The 26661-nt window shown below is 37.4% G+C and overlaps 1 protein-coding gene across 7 annotated transcripts in view; it reads right to left on the bottom strand.

The window, feature by feature from the left end:
- The window catches only part of ACBD5 (acyl-CoA binding domain containing 5), a 71727-nt gene that overhangs the window by 29213 nt on the left and 15853 nt on the right, over positions 1 to 26661 (bottom strand). For 4 of the 7 annotated variants that reach the window (XM_030321158.1, XM_030321157.1, XM_030321153.1 and 1 more), the window contains exons 5-13: positions 25054 to 25168; positions 24924 to 24956; positions 20836 to 20970; positions 19412 to 19615; positions 18244 to 18350; positions 14545 to 14812; positions 9776 to 9975; positions 2049 to 2093; positions 1620 to 1729 (exon numbers count right to left, since the gene is read on the bottom strand). In XM_030321158.1, the coding sequence (XP_030177018.1) occupies positions 1620 to 1729; positions 2049 to 2093; positions 9776 to 9975; positions 14545 to 14812; positions 18244 to 18350; positions 19412 to 19615; positions 20836 to 20970; positions 24924 to 24956; positions 25054 to 25168 (1217 nt within the window). The remainder of the gene's footprint in view (positions 1 to 1619; positions 1730 to 2048; positions 2094 to 9775; positions 9976 to 14544; positions 14813 to 18243; positions 18351 to 19411; positions 19616 to 20835; positions 20971 to 24923; positions 24957 to 25053; positions 25169 to 26661) is intronic. The other 3 variants (XM_032593846.1, XM_032593845.1, XM_030321156.1) reach the window with 1 other exon arrangement.

Raw genomic sequence — 26661 nt, 5'->3', positions numbered from 1 at the left:
TTGAAATGCATTGCAAAATATGTCAAAACCTATCTTTAGTGCCACTGTGCCCTGCTGCTTGAATCTAGCATTCTTACTACATAGTGGAAAAAAAGCTTTGGTTCTTTTTTCCTCCAATTGTCAGGGAAATTAAAATTTGAAGCACTGTGTAGCACTAAACCCAACCATCATAGGAGAAATGTAAAATGTGTGAAAATTAGAAAGGATTGAAACTGGGGCACCCGGGTGGCTCAGGTGGTTAAGTGTCCAACTTCGGCTCAGGTCATGATCTCGAGGTGAGTTCAAGCCCCATGTGGGGCTCTGTGCTGACAGCTCAGAGCCTGGAGCCTGCTTCGGATTCTGTTTCTCCCTCCCTCTCTCTGCCCCTCCCCCCGTCATGCTCTGTCTCTCTGTCTCTTACAATGAACAAACATTAAAAAAAAAATTGAAAAAAAAGAAAAAGAAAAAAAGAATTTAAACTCAGGTTTGTTGAACCCTTAACAAATCTTACACACACCTGAAATGACATCTGTAACAAATGCCTTAGGAAAGAGGTAAATAATACTGTGAAAGCAATCTGTGCTTCTGAAATCCTACTGAAATTTTTTTCAAGTGAGTGGGTGTATTGGAAGAACATTAATGTGGCACAGAACTTATTTAGTTCTTTTATGAACATAAATAAAATTGTCTTAACATAAGCTGGAATCAGGAAGACTGATCCATCCAAATCCCCATGCATTTTAGTTTCTCTGCCATCAACTATGATCACTGGAGCACTGTTTACGTAACTAGTATGCTGCTTATCCCTTTTAGAGAAGCGAAAGGCAAATGTCTGGTTTCTGCTTTCGTTAGTGTAGTTAATTAGGAACTTGGGTTGTTTGCTAGAAGAACATACCCTTAATTATTTAAACTTGTAGATTTTTAAAAATGTGTCTCTATTGCACAGATTTAAGAGAGCACTTAAAGTGTTATTATCAAATACCCTATTTCTTCTCCCCAACTGTTGTTACTTAATGGGAAATGGTGATGAAATACAAAAACACAGTAAGTGAGGCCATCAGTGAGGTAAACAATTGTCTATATGCCCATCCATGGAATGTAATTCAGTTTACACAGTATCGAGAAAAAAATGCCTTAAGGATTTCCTTTGACCCAAGAGATTCAGCCTCAGGTTCCTAACCTAGACAATCTCAGAGCCCTGTCAAGGATCCCAATCTATTATTCTCATACCTTTTTGAGGTATCTCCTGGCATCCCAAACTGGAATTTTGGCCCTCAAATTAGAAAAATCTCTATTTCTAGAGATCATCAACCACCTGGCTAAAATATTCTGGAATGTCCACGTCTATCCCAAAGGTATAGACAGCATGCAGGCATTATTTATTTACCCCTTGTCTAGAGTTCTTTAACATTAGAAAGGGCCCAAAATAAACATCAGATTCTAATTTTTTAGTCTAACAAGTACCTAGAAATCCGCTAGACATCATTTCCAAGGTAGTTTCAGTCTCAGGATCAGTGCAGAATGTTCAGTATGACAATGTGTCTATAAAATGGAACTGTCCTCTTAACTGCTGTTGAAAGCTCTGTCTCCTATAGATAAGATTTTGCATACTATTTTGAGTTATAAAGCCATAGCATTACCTTCTCCTTCTTTGATAATACAAATGCACCAACCACTGGGCAATAAAAGGCCATACGATAGCAAAAGTTAATGCACCAGGAGACATCTCGAAGGGCCACCAAGATGGTCTCTGAGAAAATAAAATAAGCTGGTCACCTGTCTACTACATGTATAAACATAAAAAATACCTAGTTCACATTTTAGAAAATATACAACTTAATAACAAATCTCAGTCCTGCTAAAGAAGGAAGATATTCAGTATCTCAGAGCATAATTCAGTAAGTAGACTTTTAGGAGTAGTTTAGACTTAAACAATAACAAATATATTTTAATTTCAAAGCTCTAAAGGGTAGATTTCATCTGGAATACTTTAAGAGCCTCACATAATCTAAATTTATTGTAAGTTATTGGAAACCCTGGGACTTAGATTTAAGAGAAGAATTTCTTACCTGTGAGGGAGGCTGATGACTGGTCTGTAATGTTGATGATTTTGCCTATAAATACAAATGAAAGTGATTTAGCTTTGACAAAATGAGAAAATAAAAACAGTAATTCTTCTATTTCCTATCTTTTTTTTTTAAGGCAAAATATTAGTTTATTGTATTTTTCTGTTAACTATGCTGTGATTATCCTGAAACCCATACTGGTCAAATAACAAGATCCCTTAGATTGCTAGTCAAATAAATATCTTTGACATTTTATATTTTACAGATCAAATTATATAAAATTATCAAAATAAAACCTCAAATTAGTCTTCACCGTTACTTCTTTTATACTGTTATTAAATTACTGAACCAGGGGCACCGGGGTGGCTGTCGGTAAATTGTCCAACTCCTAATTTTAGCTCATGTCATGATCTCAGGCTCCTGAGATCCAGCCCAATTTTAGGCTCCATGCTGAGCATGGAGCCTGCTTAAAATTCTTCCTCTCCCTCCCCTTGCCCCACTAATGCACTCTCTCTCAAAAAAAAAAAAAAAAAAATTATAAATCAACTTTTCTTATTAATTCTTTAATTTCCATACAAATTACCTTTTACACACATATCCGAAAACCGCAGCCTTATTATTAAAATTATAAATAAAATTCAAAGATCTGTGTTGCAAAGTCATGATAAGTTGTAACACAAGAGGTATGGCAGATTTGAGAAATAAACTGTTAGTGTTGAGGTTTGTTTTTTAACTTTTCCCCAGCTTTATTGAGTTATAATTGATAAATTATATAAATTTATGTGATGATTTGATGTGTATATACACTGTGAAATGATTACAATAATCAAATGAATTAACACATTCCTCATCTCACATAGTTAACTTTTTTTGGGCAGGGGGAGGAGTATTGTAGGGTTTTCAATGAGATATCCAAACTAAGTCGAAAAATTTCAAATTAATTTAGGAAACTTATATCCCAATTTGGATCACAAAACAAGTTTCCTTATAATAGTTGTTGGAAACTTATTAGTGCCATTTGTCCATTTATTATAACATTAGAGAAATGGTATGAAAATTAATGAGATCATTCATTCATTCATTTAACAAATATTTACTGAGCGTCTATTATGTACCAGTTACTACTCTGGGCATTAGACATAAAACAGGAAGCAAAATGACAAAAAGTGCTGTCCCAGTGGAGCTTAAACTGTAATGGAGAGATACAAATAGTAATGAATAAATCAGTAAAATATACAGTGCATCAGGCAGTGATAAACACAATAAAGAAAAATAAAATAGGGAGAGGAGATGAGACATGTTAGAGGAGTCGTCTTGAAACTTTACATAGAATGAACAAGGAAGGCTTTCATGACATTTGAGCAAAGACCTAAACAAGAAAGCTATATGCTAAGTGGCTAACAGGGGGGAACAATCTTCTGTACACAGGCAGTAGCAAGTACAAAGACCCAGGGTGGGAGGGAGCCTTCAGGCAGGTTCAAGGCACAGCACTGAGGTCTGTATGCTGAAACAACCGAAGGAAGTGGTGGGAGGAGACAGGCTTTAAATTTACTTGTTGTGGGTAATTTGATCTCAAGGACCCCAGTATACCCTACTGGTAAAACTCTTAGTTGCCTCTAGATGGTACATTAGTCCTCACAGACCATTAAGGTGTTAAAGAAGTATACTCAAATTGCCAAGTGCTGAAAGAATCTGGACAAGGTAACGATTTTTATATTAGTTGTAATTGTACCTTGTAGGCATAACAACATTTAACCCAGAGATTTACCTTAAAATGTTTCTTTAGACTAAATGGAATAAAGGGTAGAGTTACAAAACTGGGCTCCAGGTATATGATGACTTATCCAAGGTCACATTAGTGTGATCTTGAATGGAACTCGAGGGGATCAAATCCCAATGCAATGACACAGCTATTCTTCATTAAAGCAGCAACTACTAACAAATACTAAGGTAGAATCAGAACTCTACCTTAGTTGATGTTGATCATTAGTGGATTTTTTTCCTAAATAATAAAGGGTCTGGAAAGGCAAATGGAGATTCCCAAAGACCCTTGCTCATATCTATGAAGCATTGACGCTAGCTGTATAATTAACAGTACGAGTTTTTGCTTTAATATTTACCCATACCTGTTGTTAAAGAAAAATACAATCAGTGACACTTGTGAAAGCACAGTAAGGAAGACTTTATTCAAGGGAAAGGGGGCTATCACTGGGTATAGGGACTTCTACAGTCAGGGGGAGACAGACTGGGCTCATTTCCCAATACAGTATGGGCAAGGGAGAATTTAGTGTAAGGAGGAGGGCTGAGATCAGTGGGTGGAAAATTCCTAAGAGGGAACATCAGGGGTAAGGGAGATTCTAGTTAAACTGATCTAACAGGATTCTTGCTGAAGATGGGCCCAGGTGTTCAGAAAGCACCTGGAGGAAGGCAGAGGATGAAGAGCCTGTCTGGTTAAACTGACTGAGCAGGGTTCTTGATGAAACTGGATTTTACAAAGAAGTGAAGAGATGCCTAAGAGAAGGTTCAAGAGTCTGACTGAAGTTTAATTGAACAAAGAATCTTTGTTGGTATCAAGTGGCTTTTATGTAGCTTTGACATAGTCAGAAATTCTATTTACCATTCTATTCCTGGATTAAGCTAAGGATTACTGATTTTTTTTGAAAATATTTTTGAAAGGAAAAATCCCACACAATTGTAACCACTGCAAAGAAACTATGAAGACAGAGAATTATTTAAGTTAGGTCCTCTCTAAGGCTGTGAACTTCCTGAGGGAAGAAACCAAGCAGTCTTATTATCATTGTTATTGTCACCACCATCATCTCATGTGACAATATGTAAATATCACATGAATGTTCCAGGCACTGTACTATGCATTTTAATTTATCCTCTGAACAATCCTATGATGTAAGTATTATTAGTATTTTCATTTAATAGATAAAGAAACTGAGACACAGAAAAGTAAAGTAACCTAATTGAAGATCAAACAATAAGTGGCAGAGGGCGCCTGGGTGGCTCAGTCGGTTAAGCGTCCGACTTTGGCTCAGGTCATGATCTCACTGTTCATGAGTTTGAGCCCTGCATCAGGCTTTGTGTGGACAGCTTAGAGCCTGGAGCCTGTTTCAGATTCTGCATCTCCCTCTGTCTCTGCTCCTTTTCCCGCTCACACTCTGTCTCTCTCTCTCAAAAATAAAGAAATGTAAAAAAAAAAAAAAAAAGCCTAAAAAAAATAAGTGGCAGAGTCAGGATTTGAAACCAGGTAGTTTGTTCTAAGGTCTGCTACCCAGTGCTGTCTCCCTTTTCATTTATGTGTCCACTACCCAGAAAAGTATCTGGTATGTGGCCATTCACCAAATATTCATTGAGTGAATGAATCTCAGACACTTGCTGTGATGGAAAGTGCACTGCATGAGAAATCTGGAAAGTTTAGTTATAGAACTGGCTTTGCCACCAATTAAGTAAGGTGTCTTCTCTGTATCTCTCCTTCATCTGCTGAACTAGAGGTACTGAACTAAATTTCCTTTAGTTCTACAATCTACTACTACTTTGCCATCAATTTACTTCTTTTCTTCATCCAAATGAATTATGCAAAAAAAAATTTCAGGGGGGGGTGTGGGGTGCAAAAAGGTGATCTTATTAAATAAAGCATGGGGACAGGACCCACGGGCAGGAAGAGCTGCTGTGAATAATGCAAATTTTAAGGAAAAAGTCCTTAACATGTCAGAATCTTTTTTTGGTTTGTTTTATGTAAGACAAGAGTGAAAAAGAAAACTTCAAAAGATAAAAAAATCAAAAGAACTTTTAGCAGAATTTCAATACCAATGAAGACATTAAATGTATACAAATTACTCCTTTAAAAAGTCACAGCATAAACTATTCAACATGGAGGTGGAGGTCAATAAGCTGGAACTGATGTTCGTGAAAGCTGACTCTGATCTGGATTACTTTCTTTTTTTTTTTTTAACGTTTATTTATTTTTGGGACAGAGAGAGACAGAGCATGAATGGGGGAGGGGCAGAGAGAGAGGGAGACACAGAGTCGGAAACAGGCTCCAGGCTCTGAGCCATCAGCCCAGAGCCCGACGCGGGGCTCGAACTCACGGACCGCGAGATCGTGACCTGGCTGAAGTCGGACGCTTAACCGACTGTGCCACCCAGGCGCCCCTGATCTGGATTACTTTCAATACAGGCTGGAATATGAAATCAAGACTAATCATCCTGATACAGCAAGCATGAAAAATCCAGTTACACTCTTAAAGGAATTAATTGTCAGCAATAAAGTCTGGATATCAAACTTTGTATGCATGCTTTAAACCAACTGCTGTAGAGCAGGAAGAGATTAAAAACCACATTTGTGCTACTGTTGATAAGACTATGACCGTGACACAAGAACTACAAAAGTGAATAGACGTGGAGCTGTCACCACTGACTAAAGAAAACTGCGGCAGAGCAACTAAAATCTTTCACGTCACACTTATGAAGAAGCGGACTTGGAAAAGGGAATTCTAATGGAGAGGGGACCCATTCCAGAAAGATTTAAGAAGATGTCTTGTTAGCACTTGATGACTAGAAGTGGGGGATGGAGAGCAACTTTTGGCTTGGGTGACTGGATACTAATGCCTTCCACAAGAGAGGGTCCTATAACAAGGGCAGACATTATATGAATAAAGTTCAGCCAAAAAGATGGAATGGGAATAAAGGGATTTAAAAATATATATGCATGTAGGGTCTTATAATTTCATGAAAGGAAGTCACGTAACACTATTTTGCATTTATTTGCTTTTGTGTAATTGGGATAAAATAGATGTCCTGGCCTATTGTAAAAGGATATTTATGTACTATTGTTCAGTCAGATATGAGTGAGCATGCTTTGGAAATTAAAGGATAGAAAATAAATAAATAATTAGTCACAGAATAAGAAAAGGCAGACTACTGGAACAGTAATATTCAATAATACTAAATGAACGAATGAGATTTCCATCATGGTTAGCTATTCTTTAATACAGTTTGTATTAATCTAGGGATAGTTGACAAGATCATGGGCCTTAAATATATTTTTTCTCAAGCTAATACAGAAAGTAGATTTTATTATTAATGAAAGATACAAATAATCAACAAGGTGTTCAGAGACTCATGAACATCAACAGAGTCACAGTCTAAGTGATGATAAAATGTACTTGACAATCATTGAAACATGTACAATAGAGAAACCTTGTGATAATCTGAGTTACTCAAAGGATAAAAAAGCTAAAATATTCATAGGAGTTGTTTAAAAAGCCTACAGTAGTAGTTTCTTTAAATGAATCTATATTTAATTTGTTTATCATGGAACTGAAGCACATCTTTGATTAACTAACTTAATATCTTAATTAACTAACAATATCTCTTACAGCATGATGCTTCAATGCTATATGTGTTTTTTTTTAATGTTTATTGGGGGGGCGGAGAGAGGGAGAGAGAAAGAGACGGGGAGGGGCAGAGAGAGGAAACGCAGAATCCGAAGCAGGCTCCAGGCTCTGAGCTGTCAGCACAGAGCCCAACATGGGGCTCGAACCCACAAACCACGAGATCATGACTTGAACCAACCTGAGCCACCCAGGTGCCCCCAGTGCTATATAATGGGTCAGACAGCCTGTTTAGTTGCCTTTTTCTGCAATAAACATTACTCCAAGAGGAACAAATCAGAGGACAAATGGGGCACAGCACTAGTAGCCATCTGAAGGCTCTGCAGCCAAGTCCTGGGATTATCGCAGCCAAATCCAGGGATTATCACAGCCCAGCCCCAAACTGTGAACCAAGATGAACTAGCCCTTCCTCCGAACCTTTTTCCTTTCCTTTAGTACCTCCTCCATACTTAACTGTCTAGTTTTATTCAGTACAGAAAGAGCACTGATCTAGGATACAGGATGCCTGGGTTCTGCTTTAGTTTCTGCAATGACTTGCTATAGTGCGTTTTCAAAGGTTTAATATTCTTACTCTTCCAGGGTTAAATAACTGCGAACATCAAACTATGACTCTACATTCCTCTCTGGCTTTAAAGTTTTGATCCTACAACTAATTTACACTAAAGAATTGGTAACTTAATATACTATCTCTACAGCATTTTAAAAAGAAGTCAAGGGGCGCCTGGGTGACTCAGTCGGTTAAGCGTCCGACTTCGGCTCAGGTCATGATCTCACAGCTTGTGGGTTCGAGCCCCGCGTCGGGCTCTGTGCTGACTGCTCAGAGCCTGGAGCCTGTTTCAGATTCTGTGTCTCCCTCTCTCTCTGACCCTCCCCCCGTTCATGCTCTGTCTCTCTCTGTCTCAAAAATAAATAAACGTTAAAAAAAAAATTTTTTTTTAAAATACATAAAATAAAAAATAAAAAGAAGTCGAGATAGAGGACAATGTTTATTACAAAAGAGTGACTCCTTAATGATGAACTCTAAAGCACTAGTTATGGTTTATTACTTCCTTGAACTGCACCATATAACATCCCTTTTTAAATTTTTTTTTTTTTTCAAAGTTTATTTATTTTTGGGACAGAGAGAGACAGAGCATGAACGGGGGAGGGGCAGAGAGAGAGGGAGACACAGAATCGGAAACAGGCTCCAGGCTCTGAGCCATCAGCCCAGAGCCCGACGCGGGGCTCGAACTCATGGACCGCGAGATCGTGACCTGGCTGAAGTCGGACGCTTAACCGACTGCGCCACCCAGGCGCCCCATAACATCCCTTTTTAAAAAATTTTTTTTAATTTATTTTTGAGAGAGAGTGCGCATGTGCGCGCGCACACACACACACATGCATGCATGCACAAGCGGGGGAGGGGCAGAGAGAGGGAGGGAGACACAGAATCTGAAGCAGGCTCCAGGCTCTGAGCTGTCAGCACAGAGCCTGATGTGGGGCTCGAACCCATGAACCGCGAGATCATGACCTGAGCTGAAGTTGGATGCTCAATTGACTGAGCCACCCAGGCACCCCAAGCTCTTTTTTTAAAGTTTATTTACTCATTTTGAGAGAGAGAGAGAAAGACAGAAACACAGAGAGAAAGAGAAAGAGAGAAAGAGAAAGAGAGAGAGAGAGACAGAGAGAGAGAGAATCCAAAGCAGGCTCCACGTTGTCAGTACAGAGCCTGATGCGGGGCTCGATCTCATGAACTGTGAGATAATGACCTGAGCCAAGATCAAGAGTCTAGACACTTAACCAACTGAGCAACCCAGGAGCCTTTTTTTTTTTTTTTTAAAGATTTTATTTTGAAGTAATCTCTGCACCCAATGTGGGGCCTGAACCCACAACCCTGACATCAAGAGTCCAATGCTCCACTCACTGAGGCAGCCAGGAGCCCCTTAAAAGGTCTTCCTCTTCTATTACCAAGCACCCTACTTCTACCCCTAACAAGGTACTGGTAATTTTACACTCGAAAAATTTTCTATGAAGTGGTAGTTAGCTTTTGGATCAGTCTTTTCTTAAATAACCAATATTTTCAAAAGTAGATCCTTTTTATTTTTTATTATTTTTGAAAAATTATTTTATTTATTTTTTAAGTAATCTCTCCACCCAATGCAGGGCTCAAACTCACAACCTGAGATAAAGAGTCACATGCTCTATCCACTGAGCCAGACAAGCGCCCCTAGATCCTTTTTATTAAAAAAAAAATCATTACATTGATTTATATAAATCTGATCAACACAGATTACACTTACATGCTGTTATACAGGATCAACAGTGGAAGAAGACAAATTCAAAAGCTCACCTGCGAAGCAGTTAGCGTTTCCAGTTTATGAAGTCTTTGAAGGACGTTTTGCATATCCTCCTGCAGGCGCATGAGGACGAGAGCAATCTGTTCATTGAGGCTGCCTCTTGACCCTCTGTCTGAGCCCCAGCGTTCCCCATCACCTCCACTTCCCACTTGCCGACCCTTGGATCCTTCACTCAAGTGTTGCATTCTATGCCCTATTTTAAGAGAGTAAAATCAGTTAGTTTTAAATAATTCTTATAAAGGTAGAAAGAGTGTGTTTTATTCATTTTCCTGTGTTATTTCTTTGAGATCTAAATCTCCAAAGCAGAGTGGAAGCAATCAGGAAGTACACAAAATACCAGGAGCAAAGAAGTAGCTATAGAAGCTTCTACTGATACTGATATAATCAAAGATTCTCTTTGCTAATGTTTTACAATGTACTTACTACACTAGTACATGACAAAATGCATATAATTCACACATAATTCACATATTTGAGATGCATTCTCAAAAATTCTTCACTAATAAGGTAAAAAGATTGAAGAAATTCAAAGAGCACTTTTTTTTTAATGTTTATTTATTTTTCAGAGAGACACAGAGAGAGAGCATGCACACGTGTGCACATGAGCGGGGGAAGGGCAAAGAGAGAGGGAGACAGAGAATCCAAAGCAGGCTCCTGGCTGACAGTAGACAGCTGGATGTGGGGCTCAAACTCATGAACGGTAAGAGCATGACATGAGCCAAAGTTGGATGATTAACCAACAGAGCCACCCAGGTGCCCCAAACCCAAAAGGTTTTTAAATGTATTTCTCTTTTTATAAATTCTATTGCACTTACCACTACCAAGATTTTGTCATATATCCATTCATTATTTTTCCCATGCATGTATTTATAGAATAGGCATTACCCCAACACATAATTTTGTGTTCTTCTCTTTAAAAATATCATAAATGTTTATCTGCATTTTTACATTTTATTACAAAAACACTGAAATGGCTACATAAATTCCCCAGCATGGCCATGAATGAATTTACTCAATCGTTCTCTACTTTTGAATAAGATAATTCCAAATTTTTGCAATTACAAATAATACTGACATGGGGCATCTGGGGGGCTCAGTTGGTTGAGCATCTTACTCTCGATCTCAGCTCAGGTCATGGTCTCATGGTTCATGGGATCGAGCACCATGCTGGGCTCTGTGCTGGGAGTGCAGAGACTGCCTCTCTCTAAAAATAATAAATAAGCATTAAAAAAACAAACAAACCAGGGGCATCTAGGTGGCTCAGTCAGTTAAGCATCTGATTTCGGCTTAGGCCATGATCTCGCAGTTCATGAGTTTGAGCTCCACGTTGGGCTCTGTGCTGACAGCTCAGAGGCTGGAGCCTGCTTTGGATTCTGTGTCTCCTCTCTCTCTGCCCCTCCCTCGCTTGCACTCTCTCTCTCTCTCTCTCTCGAAAATAAATAAACGTTAAAAAAAAAACAAACAACCCCAAACCAAAAAAAAAAAGAACACCGCAATGAATGTCTTTGTATATAAATTCTTGCCCAAATGTCTGCTGATTTCTTTAGAAAAAACAGAATCAAAAAAGGAGAGTTACTGGGTCAAAGGATGACAAGTTAGTAGAAGTTCTTAATGAGTGTTACCAAGGTATTTTTCAGAAAGGCTGCAACAGTTTTCTATTGCAGCATATAAAAAGCACTACTGTGCCTAAATGGAGTTTATGAGTTTCTATATGTTTGCTAATACAATAGGTAAGTTTTGTTTATTTTGTTTTAAATAATAATTATCAGGAAACTGTTTGCCTCATTGCCCTTTGGCATTCTGGAGCCCTACAGCAGCAACTGGATTCCCAAAGCTGCGCTTGCAACAAGCAGTGTTTGTTCTTGCAAAAGAAATGGAATGAGAGCTGTTTGTCAAGTTAAACTTCAAAGAGTACACTGAGGTGTTGTGCCTGATGTTATTTTCTTTGCTTTTTTGAAAACGTTTATTTATTTATCGTGAGAGAGAGAGCATACGCACAAGAGGGGCAGAGAGAGAACCCCCATGCAGGCTCCACCCTGCCAGTGCAGAGTCCGATGCAAGGGCTTGATCCCATGAACCCCGAGATCATGACCTGAGCTGAAATCAAGAGTCAGATGCTCAACTGACTGAGCCACCCAGGCACCCCTGATGCCATTTTCAAGAAGATCTCTACTCTTGTATTGAAAGGAAGTAAATTTTGAAGTGGTTCTTCAAGAAAAGAACCACTTCAGCTATTGGTATAGAATTTACAAGGGGAAAAAAGGTGGAAAGTCTGGTCTGTGGCTTAGTTTTTTTTCCTTCATCCTTAAGAGATTGAGATATTCAGGAAACAAAAATAATATAAAAACAGGGAGGGGGACGAAACAGAAGAGAGTCATAAATATGGAGAACAGACTGAGGGTTACGGGAGGGATTGTGGGAGGGGGGATGGGCTAAATGGGTAAGGGGCACTAAGGAATCTATTCCTGAAATCATTGTTGCACTATATGCTAACTAATTTGGATGTAAATTAAAAAAAATAATAAAAAATAAAAATTGTTTCTCCAAAAAAAAAAAGAGATTCATATATTCTGTGACGGCCTGTCAGTGGGTACTGATGACACTAGAGAATTACTCTCTTCTCTGCTCACTTTACTATATCCTATGTCATAGTCAGCTTTCAAACAAGCCTTCGCAAAGACAGAATTAATAGACCATTCCCCTGTTATGGTAAATCCCCATCTCCAGTCATTATCTAATTACTCATTTTTTTTTCTTCAGAGCACTTATCATTCACAAAGAATCTCAATTATTTACTTATTTACTGTCAGCTCCCCTTTACTGGAACATGAGCTCCGCAAAAAGAGGGGCTTCCCCAGGATCCAGAACAGGGCCTGACAAAGAAAAGCTCAATAAGATTTGTTTAATGCTGAGGCAGATTTACGGTAAGGCTCACGAAGCTTCACTTCAGGGGCTGCCACTTGTATGGACCCCTGTGATTGCTGGGAGTTGTAATGTTTTGTAGGCGGGGTGAAGTCAGGGTTGTCAATAGAAAGCCTTTCGTACATGCGATTTTGGTAAATTGCCTAAAGAAAGGGATCTGAATCCAAGGCTCTAGTAATATGTTGTGATCTTTCTCTTCTTCATTAAATACTCACAATTTGGTATATGTTAAAATGGTAATTTTTAAGAATAATGTTCTTAAGACCATTAATCTTCTCTTTTCTTCCCCGTCTTCATTTGTTTTATTTTATGTAGATTTTTTTCAATCAGAAATGCAGCTAATCCTTTAACTTTTTATGACCTCATGAAATTATGCAGGGATTTTCCTTTTTTTAAGTGTACAATATAATGATTCAATACTTGTATATATTGTAAAATGATCACTGCAATAAGTTCAGTTCACATCTGTCACCATACAGTTACAGATTTTTTTTCCTTGTGATAATTTCTAAGACTTTTCTATCTTAGCAACTTTCTTTTTTTATGTTCTTTTTTATTTTCTTTTAGAAAGACAGGTTGCAAGCCAGGGAGGGGGCAGAGGGGAAGAGAGAGAAAGAATCCCAAGCAAGCTCCATGCTCAGCTCTGGAGCCCACCATGGGGTCCGATCCCATGACCCTGGGATCATGACCTAAGCCGAAATCAAGAGTCGGATGTTCAAATGACTGCACCAGCCAGGCGCCCCAATCTTAGCAACTTTCAAATATGCAATACAGGTCTGATTAACTACGGACACCATGCTGTATGTTACATCCCCATGACTTACTTATTTTATAAATGGAAGTTTTTACCTTTTGACCCCGTGACCTGTTTCACATCCCCTTCACACCTGCCTCTGGCAATCATCAATCTATCTATTTCTGTGTCTATAAGCTTGGTCTTTTGTTTTTGTTTTTTTAGATTCTACATATAAGTGAGATCATATGGTATTTGTCTTTCCCTTAATTCTCTTTTCTGACAGTCCCTATTCATTCTTAACTACAAACCATCATAAATTAATATACACACACACACACACACACACACACACACACCCCCTTTGCTTCCCTCCTCAACTCTATCCTGTTACCTGATCACATTATCATTCTTAATGTTTACCTTTTTTTTTTTAACTTTAAAAATATGTTTATTTGTTTATTTTGAGAGATAGAGTGGGGGAGAGGGGCAGAGAGAGAGAGGGAAAGAGAGAATTCCAAGCAGGCTCTGTACTGTCAGCGCTGAGCCCGATGTGGGTCTCGACCCCTCAAACTGTGAGATCCTGACCTGAGCTGAAATCACACATCAGACCCTTAAGCAACTACGCCACCCAGTCACTCCTTAATGTTTGCCTTTGTATTGTTAAATGTTCTTTTATCTCTATTACTTGATTTGTCAGTTTTAAACAATATCTTTTGACTTAAGTAGGGAAATGTGCAAAAGACACAATTCAAATTTTTACCTACAGTAGGAAACAAAAGCAGAGGGGCATTTGGAGGAACCATTAACTGACTGTTCAAGAAGGACATAAATTTGGCTACTTCAAAAAACTGCATAAAAGATATAGAAATGGAATGTTTTCTCCTATACCTTCAGAGATCACACTACTATGCCTTGGGGGTGGGGGGTAGAGTCTAAGAAGAGAACTAGGTGTAAAGAAAAGTGGTCAGACGTTATAGAAGGATAACTTTTAACATTCCCTTGGTAAATTGAGAGTTCTAATGTCTCTCCTTACCTAAACTTTTCCCTTTTTGCTAATTAGTTTCTAAAGATAGTCAGTCAGCAAGAACAAAAAAGAATACACACCTCTCCCTCTTCTGACATTAGAGAATTCCTCATTTTCTCCACCCCGTCTCTCACGGTGTGGTGCTCCACTGTTACTTCGGCCATCTTCTCCTCCATGCTTTACTTCACCTTTTCCTTCAACTGCTACCACCTGCATATCCCCAATGTTGCCATTTCCCGGAGATCCTTGAACATCTTCAGGAAAACCAGGACTTTCCAAGGGCTGATTGGGATCACCACTCAAGTAATATCGAAATGGTCTGCCGTTTGACGTAAAGCTGTCTAAAGACTACAAATTTAAAACAACACTTAGTTAAAAGCTATAAACATAAGTTTTTGTGACAACAGAAGAATTACTGTTTTTATAAAACTTTTTTCATGCTATGATAGAAAATATTTTTCTAAAAAATGTATTCACCTTCTGCATCCTATATTTAGGAAAGAAATGGGATAGGAATGATTCATCCATGAATAAAGTATTGAGTAGTTCTGGCAATGAATTGTTCTCATGAGTCAGTCATTCATCCAAGAGACTTATAAAAATGTCTACTACTCTTGTTCTAGTTACTATGCTAAATTCTAAGGATAATATAAAGAAAGAAATAGCTTGGTAAAGGAGAGAAGTAAGATCATTACAGCATAGTTTGATAAGTAGTATGAAAAAGATGGACAAAGGGTGCTTGCTATAGGAACTCACAGGAGGGGTGCCTAACTCATATTGGGGCTCAGTGGAGACTTCCTGGAAGAAATGATATGAATTAAAACGTACAGAATGAGTATAAGCCAAGTCAAAGGTGTAGTAGTGACGACAGCCTGTACCAATAAAGTAGTACTGGGACAGAGGCTGCTTTGAGAACTTCTGAGATTAGAGAATCAATAGGAGTTGAAGACTGAATGTGGGAAGTACGGGAAAGGAAAAGACCAGATGGTTTTGTGATACTCACCAAGATAAGAAATACAGAGGACAAAGGGGTCTCAAGGGAACAGAGACAATGGTATAGTTATAGAGAAGTATAAATTGAGGTTCCTAGGCAAGATGTTTAATAGGTCAGTTAGAATTCAGAAGAGAGATATAGGTTGGAGATAAGAAACATCAGTATATGAGTAATGGCTGAAACCAAGGGAGTAGTCATATTCCTGAAGAACACCAAATTAAGGAGTCAAAGAAGAAGAAAAAATTGAAATCAAGTTATTATGCCAAAGGGCATAATATATAAGAATGGTATATGGGGAGCCTAGGTGGCTCAGTCAGTTAAGCGGCCAACTCTTGGTTTCAGCTCAGGTGATGATCTTGCACATTTTGTGAGTTCAAGCCCCCCATCGGGCTCTGCGCTGACAGTGTGGGGCCTGCTTGGGATTCTCTCTCCTTCTCTCTCTCTCTCTCTCTCTCTCTCTCTCTCTCTGCCCCAACCCCGCCCCGCTCACTCAGTCTCTCTCAAAATGAATAAACTTAAAAAAAAAAAAAAAAAACAGTATATATGGCAAATATTTCTAAGTTGTACATAGTTCATTGGATATTTAATAAAACATTTGTAATCATTAAAAAAAATCTTAGAAATCTAATCCACCTAGCAAAATTCCAGGTACACTGGTCTGTAATGGTCTACTGGTTTGCAATGATGTTGGAAGAATGTATACATGTATACAGAAAACATATTTCCTATCTCCAAATCTCTTTTCAGTTTCAGAACAGTACCTACAATCCATTATCTATTCCACTAAATGGTTATTCTAGAACCATTTCTATTTTTAGCTTCTACAAAGCAGTAACTGCTAATGATTGAATCTTTCAAAGTTTCAACCTTTTAGAAAGGGATCTATAAGCTACACAATTTATTTAAACTGGACTGAAAACAAAAACTGTAAAATAAAAAAGGTGACTTTCTTTTAAACAATTTGTTAAGTGAGATGAGGCCCTTGAAAGCATGAGGTCTTCTAACATGTTCAAAATTCAGTAAAACCAAAGAGATGCAATGGTTTCACACCATCAACCCTATGGAAAGGACAGAAACCAAGGTAATATAAATACAAGATAAAAACATTACTGTATGCAAAAAGCACCACACCCTTACGCCCGTCAGAATGGCTAGTATCCAAATGACAAGAAATAACAAGTGCTGGTAAGGATATGAAATGAGAACCCTTGTGTACTGTTGGTAGGAATGTAAATTGATGCAGCCGCTCTGGAAAACAGTATAGAGCTTCTTCACATAATTAAAAATAGAAATACCATACACTCCAGTAATTCCACTATTGGGTATGTACCCAAAGAAAATGAACACACTAATTTGAAAAGGTACATGCACGTCTATGTTTACTACAGCATTATTTATAACAGCTAAGATAACAGAAGCAGCCCAAGGTGTTTATTGATAGATGAATGGAAAAAGAAAATATGGTATACATATACAATGGAACATCAACTCAGCCATGAAAAAGAATGAAATCTGGCCATTCTTGACAACATAGATGGACATAGAGGATATTAGGCTAAGTGAAATAAGTCAGACAGAGAAAGACAAATACCGTATTATTTCACTTACATGTGGAATCTAAAAAACAAACAAACAAAATCTAAACAAACTCTTAAATACAGAAAACAAACCGGTGGCTGCCAAAGCAGACGTGGATGGGGCGGGGTGGGTGGGGAGGATAGGTGAAATAAAGGGGATTAAGAGATACAAACTTCCATTCATAAAATAAGTAAGTGAAAAAGGTGGAAAGCACACCATAATATAGTCAATAATATTGCAATAGCATTGTATGGTGACTACACTTATCATGATGAGGACTGAGTAATGTACAGAATCACTGAATCAACATGTTGTATGCCTAAAACTAATATAACAGCATATGTCAATTATATTTCAAAACTTAAAAAAGAAGTCAGTGTGTAGAATAGATTTGAAAATTATTCGATTTTCTTGTATGTCAACGTTTCAAACACAGGGTCTAGCATAAAGTTTACCTTCTGCCTCCCCATCTCACCTCCCTCAGGATATTTACAAATATAAATATAGTAACAAGTTAAAATAGTGAAATATTTTTGAACATTCAGGAATTTTATACATTTTTTAAATTCACAAAAATAATTCTACATACAAATGTTTATATATTTAAAAAAATTTTAGAGGTATATCTTCAAAGCCATGAACAGTGTACGTACATCTGCTATTAACAGAAGTTATGCACTGTATTCTGACATATCACTTTGAAAATCTGCCAATTAAAAAGTGTCAGGGCACCTGGGTGGCTCAGTCGGTTAAGTGTCTGACTTCGGCTCAGGTCATGATCTGGCAGTTTGTGAGTTTGAGCCGTGTGTCAGGCTCTGTGCTGACAGCTTGGAGCCTGGAGCCTGCTTCGGATACTGTGTCTCCCTCTCTCTCTGCCCCTCCCCTGCTCACGCTCTGTCTCTCTCTGTCTCTTAATAATAAATAAACGTTAAAAAAAAATTTTTTTTTTTAAAAAGTGTCATTTTGGGGCGCCTGGGTGGCGCAGTCGGTTAAGCGTCCGAATTCAACCAGGTCACGATCTCGCGGTCCATGAGTTCGAGCCCTGCGTCAGGCTCTGGGCTGATGGCTCAGAGCCTGGAGCCTGTTTCCGATTCTGTGTCTCCCTCTCTCTCTGCCCCTCCCCCGTTCATGCTCTGTCTCTCTCTGTCCCCCCAAAAAATAAATAAACGTTGAAAAAAAATAAATAAATAAAAAGTGTCATTTTTACCTCTTCTTGTCCAAACTGTTCCATGGAATCACAGTAGACCTCACTGTCTGAATCACTTGTCAAATGCTGAATTCCTGAAATATCTTCAACATGATCATCATTTATCTCTGAAAATGAACAAATGTCCAAGTGGATTATTATTCTCTAACTGAAGAAAAATGCATTTATTCCACTCTCAAAATTTATCAGCTCTATATTATTTTCACACTGGAGACAAATTTATCAAGCCACACTTTTTTCTTTTAACGTACCAAAACTTCCAACATAGTTGATAATTTTTATTTGACAAGATTGTATTTTATCAAGTAATCATACAAAGACACTGTCCAGATCAAACCTTATAAAACAATCTTGTAAGGGAAAACTGACTACCAACTAGGAGGTCTAAATTGGTATGCAACTATGCAAGTTCAGTTGTTACATTAAGTAATTATATTTCTTGTTTTCTTTATGTTTTTATTATTTACTTTTTGAGAGAGTGAGAGAGAGCAAGCTGGGAGGATATGAGAGGCGGGGGGGGGGGGGGAGAGAGAGAGAGAGAGAGAGAGAGAGAGAGAATCCCAAGCAGGCTCCACGCTATCCATACAGAGCTCAACGTGGGGCTCCCACTTACAAACTGTTAAGATCATGACCTGAGCTGAAACCAAGAGTCAGATGTTTGACTGAGCTGCCCAGATGCCCCTCAAAATTTTATTTTAAAAAAACCATACAGGGGCGCCTGGGTGGCGCAGTCGGTTAAGCGTCCGACTTCAGCCAGGTCACGATCTCGCGGTCCGTGAGTTCGAGCCCCGCGTCGGGCTCTGGGCTGACGGCTCGGAGCCTGGAGCCTGCTTCCGATTCTGCGTCTCCCTCTCTCTCTGCCCCTCCCCCGTTCATGCTCTGTCTCTCTCTGTCCCAAAAATAAATAAACGTTGAAAAAAAAAAAAAAAAATTTTAAAAAAAAACCATACAAAAACACAATTAAAAATGTCTCAATAAAAATATAAAAGCCCTGCCTCTAATTCACTATCTTTCAAAGCTATACACCCTTATAATATTAATAAACCCTAAGATATTATTGAATAAGAAGTTTTTAAATTCTAAATTGCTCCTAAATATCCTAAAACAATGAAAAGAACACTGCATTCATAGGAAAGAGGCTAGACAGATAATTATCCTGGGACAATACCTTGGTGAATGCAGACAGCAGTTTTTCCAGTTTGCTCCAAATTTTCATCTACAGCCTTTATTTCTTCAGCATTTTTCCCACTCAAGGAAGCACTGGCATGAATGTCATTCTGTATATCTTGAGTGGAGGTGTCTTTATCATAGCCATTAGTAACAATGATTTCCAAATTCTTATGATCTGCAGATTTCTTCATCATTTTCTTATCTTTTAAAAGAAAGTAGGGAGATTCATAAAAGTTCACAGTAGGTCAACTTCTGTATATATATTCTAATATCAGTAATCATTTCCCCAACCTACCATAATCCCTTTGAATAGTTTCCTACTTGGATCAGAGAGATGGGATACTCCTTGAAAAGGGATTTATTATATGCTGAAAGCTCATTCAAAACTACTTCAGTTCCCTGTAAATCTTCTAGAACCTATCTTATTTTATTTTTAAGTAGGCTCCACATCCAATGTAAGGCTCAAATTCATGACCCCAAGGTCAAAAGTCACATGCTCTACTGACTGAGCCAGCCAGGCATCCCTAGAATCCCCTTTAAAGATAACCTCTCAAGGTCTTTACACTCTCTCAAGCATAGGCAAATTGCCCTATGAGACCCAGAAGTACAAATGGGTCCACATAGTCAATGAAAAGATCCTTTGAAGAAGGTATTATCTGTCATACCCTATTGGAAAGTAAAGGCAAAAGTAAGCCGTACGGTTTGTTTTAGTGTCTGTCTGCCTCCCCTTTCTAAACCAATCTTCCCAGGAATCACTGGTACTCTTACTACCAGTGGGGCCCCCCACCCACAATGCAGTAGCCTATGACTCCAATGTTCTCTCTCCATCAAAACTTCCTATATCCAATTCTCCATTCTATTCTTGACAAGGTATTGAGAGTTTAAACATTTCTCCTCTTCTTGGTAAGCCACATATGCATATTTATATTGGCAACAATACCTAAAATGAATACATTTCTTCTTTTTGTTTCTTTAAGTAAACTATGCCAAACATGGGGCTCCAACTCACAACCCCAAGACCAACAGCTGCATGATATACTGACTAAGCCAGCCCGGCACTCTATAAAATGAATACATTTCTAATGCAGCATTTCAGGCATTACATTTAGAGGAGTGGTCCATTCTTGTTAGTGTTCGATTCTATCTATGCACTTTTGGTCCACAGAAAATATGGTGATAAGGTCAACAGCCCACATCCCACCATACACACTATTCTCATACAACACCAAATCAGTCCCAACTTCTCCATATTCTTTCATCTATTTTTTAAAGATTTTATTCTTAAGTAATCTTTACATCCAACGTGGGGCTAAAACTCAACCCCGAGATCAAGAGTCATGTGCTCTATTGACTGAGACAGTCAGGCGTCCCTTCTTTTATCTAATTGAATGTAAAATTATTCGTTCGTCATCCAAAGATTACCATTAGCACTTTGTTCCGCTCCTTTTACTTCTTCTTGGGCCTCTTCTTCCTCAGACTCAGCTCCACTATCACTGCTTTCAGCTTTACCATTAACAGTTTTGGCATTTGGAGTAGAAGTCAGAACGTTACCAAGATCTAAAATATGAAATGATCACTTAATCTCTAGTGCTATAACACACAATCATGCTGTAATTTACAAATAATACTGCCCTTTATAATAACTAATAATTTTGAAGTAAAAGTTAGAATTTTGACATATATCTGCAAGTATTCTTTTCCTTGATTATACATACATTACATAAAGAAACTCCTTCAGTTTACAACAAAAGTGATAAAGCTATCTTAAAACCTTCCTAAACAAGGCAGAGGGTGAGTTATTTTTAAGTTAATATCAATCAAAATAGAAAAGTTAGAGATGAAGGATCCTCTTTACGCACAGTAAATAAAGAGACAGTTGCTATATCCTAGCATACTGAAAACATAAACACAACAATATCATCAATATCATCAACAGAACTACATTTAAAAATTTTTTATCCTTTTCTTACCTTTAAGGCTTTAGGTACACTATCTATATTATTATGTCTTTATATTTATTTTTATTTTAAAGCATCCATTAATGTGATCAATCATTTAAAAAGGCACATTGCCCTACTGGCCGGTCATATCTTGAGAGGAAATTCATCAGAATTTTTCAAATGTTAATATGCATAGGAATCACCTTAGATCTAGTTAAAATGCAGATTCTGAATCAGCAAGTCTGGGGTGGCCTAAGATTCTGCATTACCATAAGGCTCCCACATGATGCCAATGCCTTTGGTTACTGTACTTCATTTTGAGAGAGAGGGAATTACATTTCCATCACCCTTTAAGATAATAAAGGCCTCCTACGTGGCTACTGGTCAAAAACAGTGGTCTCTCTCCATAAATTTTTGTGCTTCATTTTCACTTACACAAATGCATTTTGTTTTGTTTTTTTAATTTTTTTTAACGTTTTTATTTATTTTTGAGACAGGGAGAGACAGAGCATGAACGGGGGAGAGTCAGAGAGAGGGAGACACACAGAATCTGAAACAGGCTCCAGGCTCTGAGCTGTCAGCACAGAGCCCGACGGGGGGGCTTGAACCCACGGACCGCGAGATCATGACCTGAGCCAAAGCCGGATGCCTAACCGACTGAGCCACCCAGGCGCCCCCACAAATGCATTTTGAATGCTTCCCTGCATCTCAAACAACATATTAAATGTCAAAATCTCCATACATTTTAAACAGGTACAGAAGAGTAAAAACTCAACTCTATCATTGCCATTATGTTCTACTCTCTCTTAGAGAACCATGGCAGCATCACAGTTTATAAATCTTGCTCTCTCCCTGACAACCAAGAAAAAGAATAACAACAACAAAAAACAAGAAACAAAAACACCCACCACTCATGGACATCTTCAACAAAACTAAGCAACAGGAAATCTCCCAAACCCCCATTAAATGGCATTTCTGTGATGAGAGGTGTAGAAAGCACAGAGAATTACTCACTAGCCCTACTCAACATCCAAAATTCAGTTCATGACAATAGTCACATGATTATCACAATAGATGCTGACAAAGCATTTGACATGACAGTAATGTTGACGAGATTAAAAATGTAAGAGAATTTCCTCAATCTGATAAAGGGCATCTATAAAAATGTACAACTAATATAACAATTAATGTTAAACGATTGAATGTTTTTTGCTCCTAAAATAAGGAACAAGAAAGAATGAAGAAAAAAATAAAAAAATAAAAAATAAAATAAGGAACAAGACAAGGATGTCTGCTTTTGCCATCTCTGTTTAATATCGTACTAGAAGTTCTTGCCATGGCAATTAGGCAAGAAACGTAAATAAAATGCATCCAGATTGAAAAGGAAGAAGTAAGCACATGACATGTTCTGTATACATGAAATCCTAAGGAATCCACCCAAAAACTATTAGAACTAACAAATGGTTTGGCGAGATTGCAGGATATAAGATCAATAAACAAAATCAAGTGAGTTTCTACAAGCTAACAATGAACAATCCAAAAATGAAATTAGAAAATAATCTATAATAGCAGCGAAAAGAATAAAATGCTTCGCAGTACACAAAAGAGAGTCAAAGAATTGTATACTGCAAATGACAAAACACTGGTGAAAGAAATTAAAGAACTAAATAAATGGATTCGAAGACAATATTGCTGAGATGACAAAACTCTTCTAATTCATTGCAATTCCTTTAAGAATCTTAGATGGTCCTTTTTGCAAAAATTAACAAGCTGATTCTAAAATTCATATGGAAATGCCAAGGATCCATAATGGTTAAAACAATCTTGAAAAAGAACAAAGTCGGACAGTTCATATTTCCTGATTTCAAAACTATGTATGTATATTATGAAAAAGCCCAAGCAAAACAGATACATCTGTTCTACTGGGCTTAAGTGGCTACTTTTAATATGATTCTTTGTTTAAAAAAATTTTTTTTTTCAAGATTGCAAACTATGAAACACCCATATACTTTGATCTCTGCAGTTAGACTTCTAATATTGTATCTGTAAGAAATAATTTCTTACAGATATACTTACACATATATTTAATGACATTTATACAGGGTTACTTTCAGCAGCATTTTTGAAGATCAGAAGAGGAAACTAATAAGTATAATGCAATAAAAATAAAAAACAACATAAAAAAAGAGGAAACATCTAAATGTCCATTAGAATGGTACAGGTTAAATAAATTATGGTATGGGTCCACATCCCTTACAACTCTTAGGTCCAGATATGATTTAAAATCCAGTTTTCTAATTTTGCAAAGGTCATACACTGTATGTACTATATATTATGTAACACTTCAACAGAATTTTAAGGCAGCTCCCACTAAAAAAATAATAATAAAGTTTTTACAACAAAACACATGAATAGTCACACTAAATAAAATAAAGACTTAAAACAGCCCCTCGTCATTTCAGAGGTCTGTTCCTCAATTAGTTCATGTCAGGACAGTCTTTCCTCTCAAAGGAATTATAAAAGAATGTTTGGTTTATTAAGTTTTTTGAATTTTTAAATTACAGCTTAGGGATTATGGATCTGAGCCTTTATTATCATTATTCATTCTACCTTGTCTTTATAATTAGTTGTTTTAACATTTGCCTCTAGCCTCATACTACTAAAACAGGTCCAGATTTACTCTCCTCTGAATCCTAACAACATGCTTCACACAGAGAAAATATTTAATATTTTTTCTGCACTAAATAGTACAAATTATAAGGAAGATTATTTGTTAAAATTTGACTCCTTTAAGTAAATCAGATATAGAGGATGTGTTATATGAGTGTTATGCCCAGCAAGCAGTCTAGCAATTACAATTGCAGATACAAACTGCAGGTCTTATGACAGACAGGAAGATAACTGTTCTGAAATACCTAATTCCCATCAATTAGTGAAAGGTATCTTGTAAATAGGGATGTCAGGAAAATAAAACACAGGTAATTTTCATTTGAAATAATTCTTACAGGCTCATTTCAGTCTGCTTTCTAAAAAAAAAAATTAAAGATCAAATGTTTATAGTTAATAACAGCAAATTTACCTATTATTCAACTCTTCTTACTATGTAAAAGATAAGCCTTTCAATTCTTTCCTGAGAACATGAAATTAGAATTCTCAAAAAAAAAAAAAAAAAAAAAAAAGACCTAGCTAAGTGAATTCACTGACATCTTGTGTCAGGTTGCTATACTGTAATAAACCATACTATAAACATAGCCACATTAAAATTAGCTAGAAAATAATTTCAGCCATTGTCACTGTTAATGTAACTCAAAAACCAAATCAGAAAGTATAATCTATCAAAATACAACCATGAATTCTGCTACAATTTTGTATACACTTAGTGAATCATTTGTCATGTTTTAATAACTGCAGAGTTAAAATTAATCATTAATAATATTTTTGAACTTTATGCAATATATTTGCTTGGAACGAAAACTTGCGTGACAAGCTTGTAAGTTTTATAAATATGTGCAGAATTCTTTAGGGTGTAGATTTCAAACAAAATTTTTATGTGGATTTCATTATTCCTACCTTCTAAGTATTTAGAGATTTTCTCCAGTCGGACTGGCATGTGAAAGTAAAACAAAAATTAGACATATAAATATTAATGCATGCATAATGTGTCATCTGCTGAACTAAAAACAAGGTAAAACAGTCCAACCTGAGGTTAAGTCAGAACTTTTGCTACTCTTTTTGTCTTCTACAATTTCATAAAATGGGCCTATGACATGTAGCAACTCTTCAACTTTCTCAGTCATCGGCATAGTTTCAAGAATCTGTAATCAAAAGAAACACATGTTGTGAAATCACAATCTATTAGTCTGACCTACTACCAAATAACATAATACTTACAATTTATTTAGTGATAATTTTGTGATTCAGAGTTCATGTATAGATTCCCCAAAGTACCTGTATTAACTACATACTTAATGTGCACATTCTCCTAGAAAAGGTTCAAGAAATCAAAGAATTAAGTATCTTCATTTTTGGGAATGCAAGCTGGTGCAGCCACTCTGGAAAACAGTATGGAAGTTCCTCAAAAAACTAAAAATAGAACTACCCTACAACCAAGCAATTGCACTACTAGGCATTTATCCAAGGGATACAGGTGTGCTGTTTCGAAGGGGCACACGCACCTCAACAGCAGGATCAACAATAGCCAAAGTATGGAAAGAGCCCAAATGTCCATCGAGGGATGAATGGATAAAGAAGACATGGTATAGATATACAATGGAGTATTACTCGGCAATCAAAAAGAATGAAATCTTGCCATTTGCAACTACGTGGATGGAACTGGAGGGTATTATGCTAAGTGAAATTAGTCAGAGAAAGACAAAAATCTTATGACTTCACTCATATGAGGACTTTAAGAGACAAAACAGATGAACATAAGGGAAGGGAAACAAAAATAATATAAAAACAGGGAGGGGGACAAAACAGAAGAGAGTCATAAATATGGAGAACAGACTGAGGGTTACGGGAGGAGTTGTGGGAGGGGGGATGGGCTAAATGGGTAAGGGGCATTAAGGAATCTACTCCTGAAATCATTGTTGCACTATATGCTAACTAATTTGGATGTAAATTTAAAAAAATAAAAAATAAAACAAGTTAAAAAAAAAAGTCTCTTCATTTTGAAGACTATTTTACATAAGCTTCTTTTAAAATTTTACACAATGATCTATAAATTGTGCATTAAACTAAGGGCACTTAGAAAACTGTAGGGTTAGGGGCGCCTGGGTGGCGCAGTCGGTTAAGCGTCCGACTTCAGCCAGGTCACGATCTCGTGGTCCGTGAGTTCGAGCCCCGCGTCGGGCTCTGGGCTGATGGCTCAGAGCCTGGAGCCTGTTTCTGATTCTGTGTCTCCCTCTCTCTCTGCCCCTCCCCCGTTCATGCTCTGTCTCTCTCTGTCGCAAAAATAAATAAACGTTGAAAAAAAAAAAAATTAAAAAAAAAAAATAAAAAAAAAGAAAACTGTAGGGTTAAATTTAAATTATTGTATCTGTTCTTTAACACTAGTGTTTTTTTATTCTATTTTTATTAAAAAAAATTTTTTTAAGCTTATTTTTGAGATAGACAGTATGAGTGTGGGAAGGGCAGAGACAGAGGGAGACACAAAATCCCAGGCAGGCTCTGTACCACCAGCAGAAAGCCTGATGTGGGGCTCGAACACACGAAACGATGAGATCATGACTGGAGCCGAAACCAGGAGTCTGACGCCTAACTGACTGAGCCACCCAGGTGCCCCTCTTTTTTTTATTTTTTGAAAGAA

The sequence above is a fragment of the Lynx canadensis genome, chromosome B4 (assembly GCF_007474595.2).
Source record: "Lynx canadensis isolate LIC74 chromosome B4, mLynCan4.pri.v2, whole genome shotgun sequence".
NCBI classification, from domain to species: Eukaryota; Metazoa; Chordata; class Mammalia; order Carnivora; family Felidae; genus Lynx; species Lynx canadensis.
This window is presented reverse-complemented; position numbering and strand designations above follow the sequence as displayed.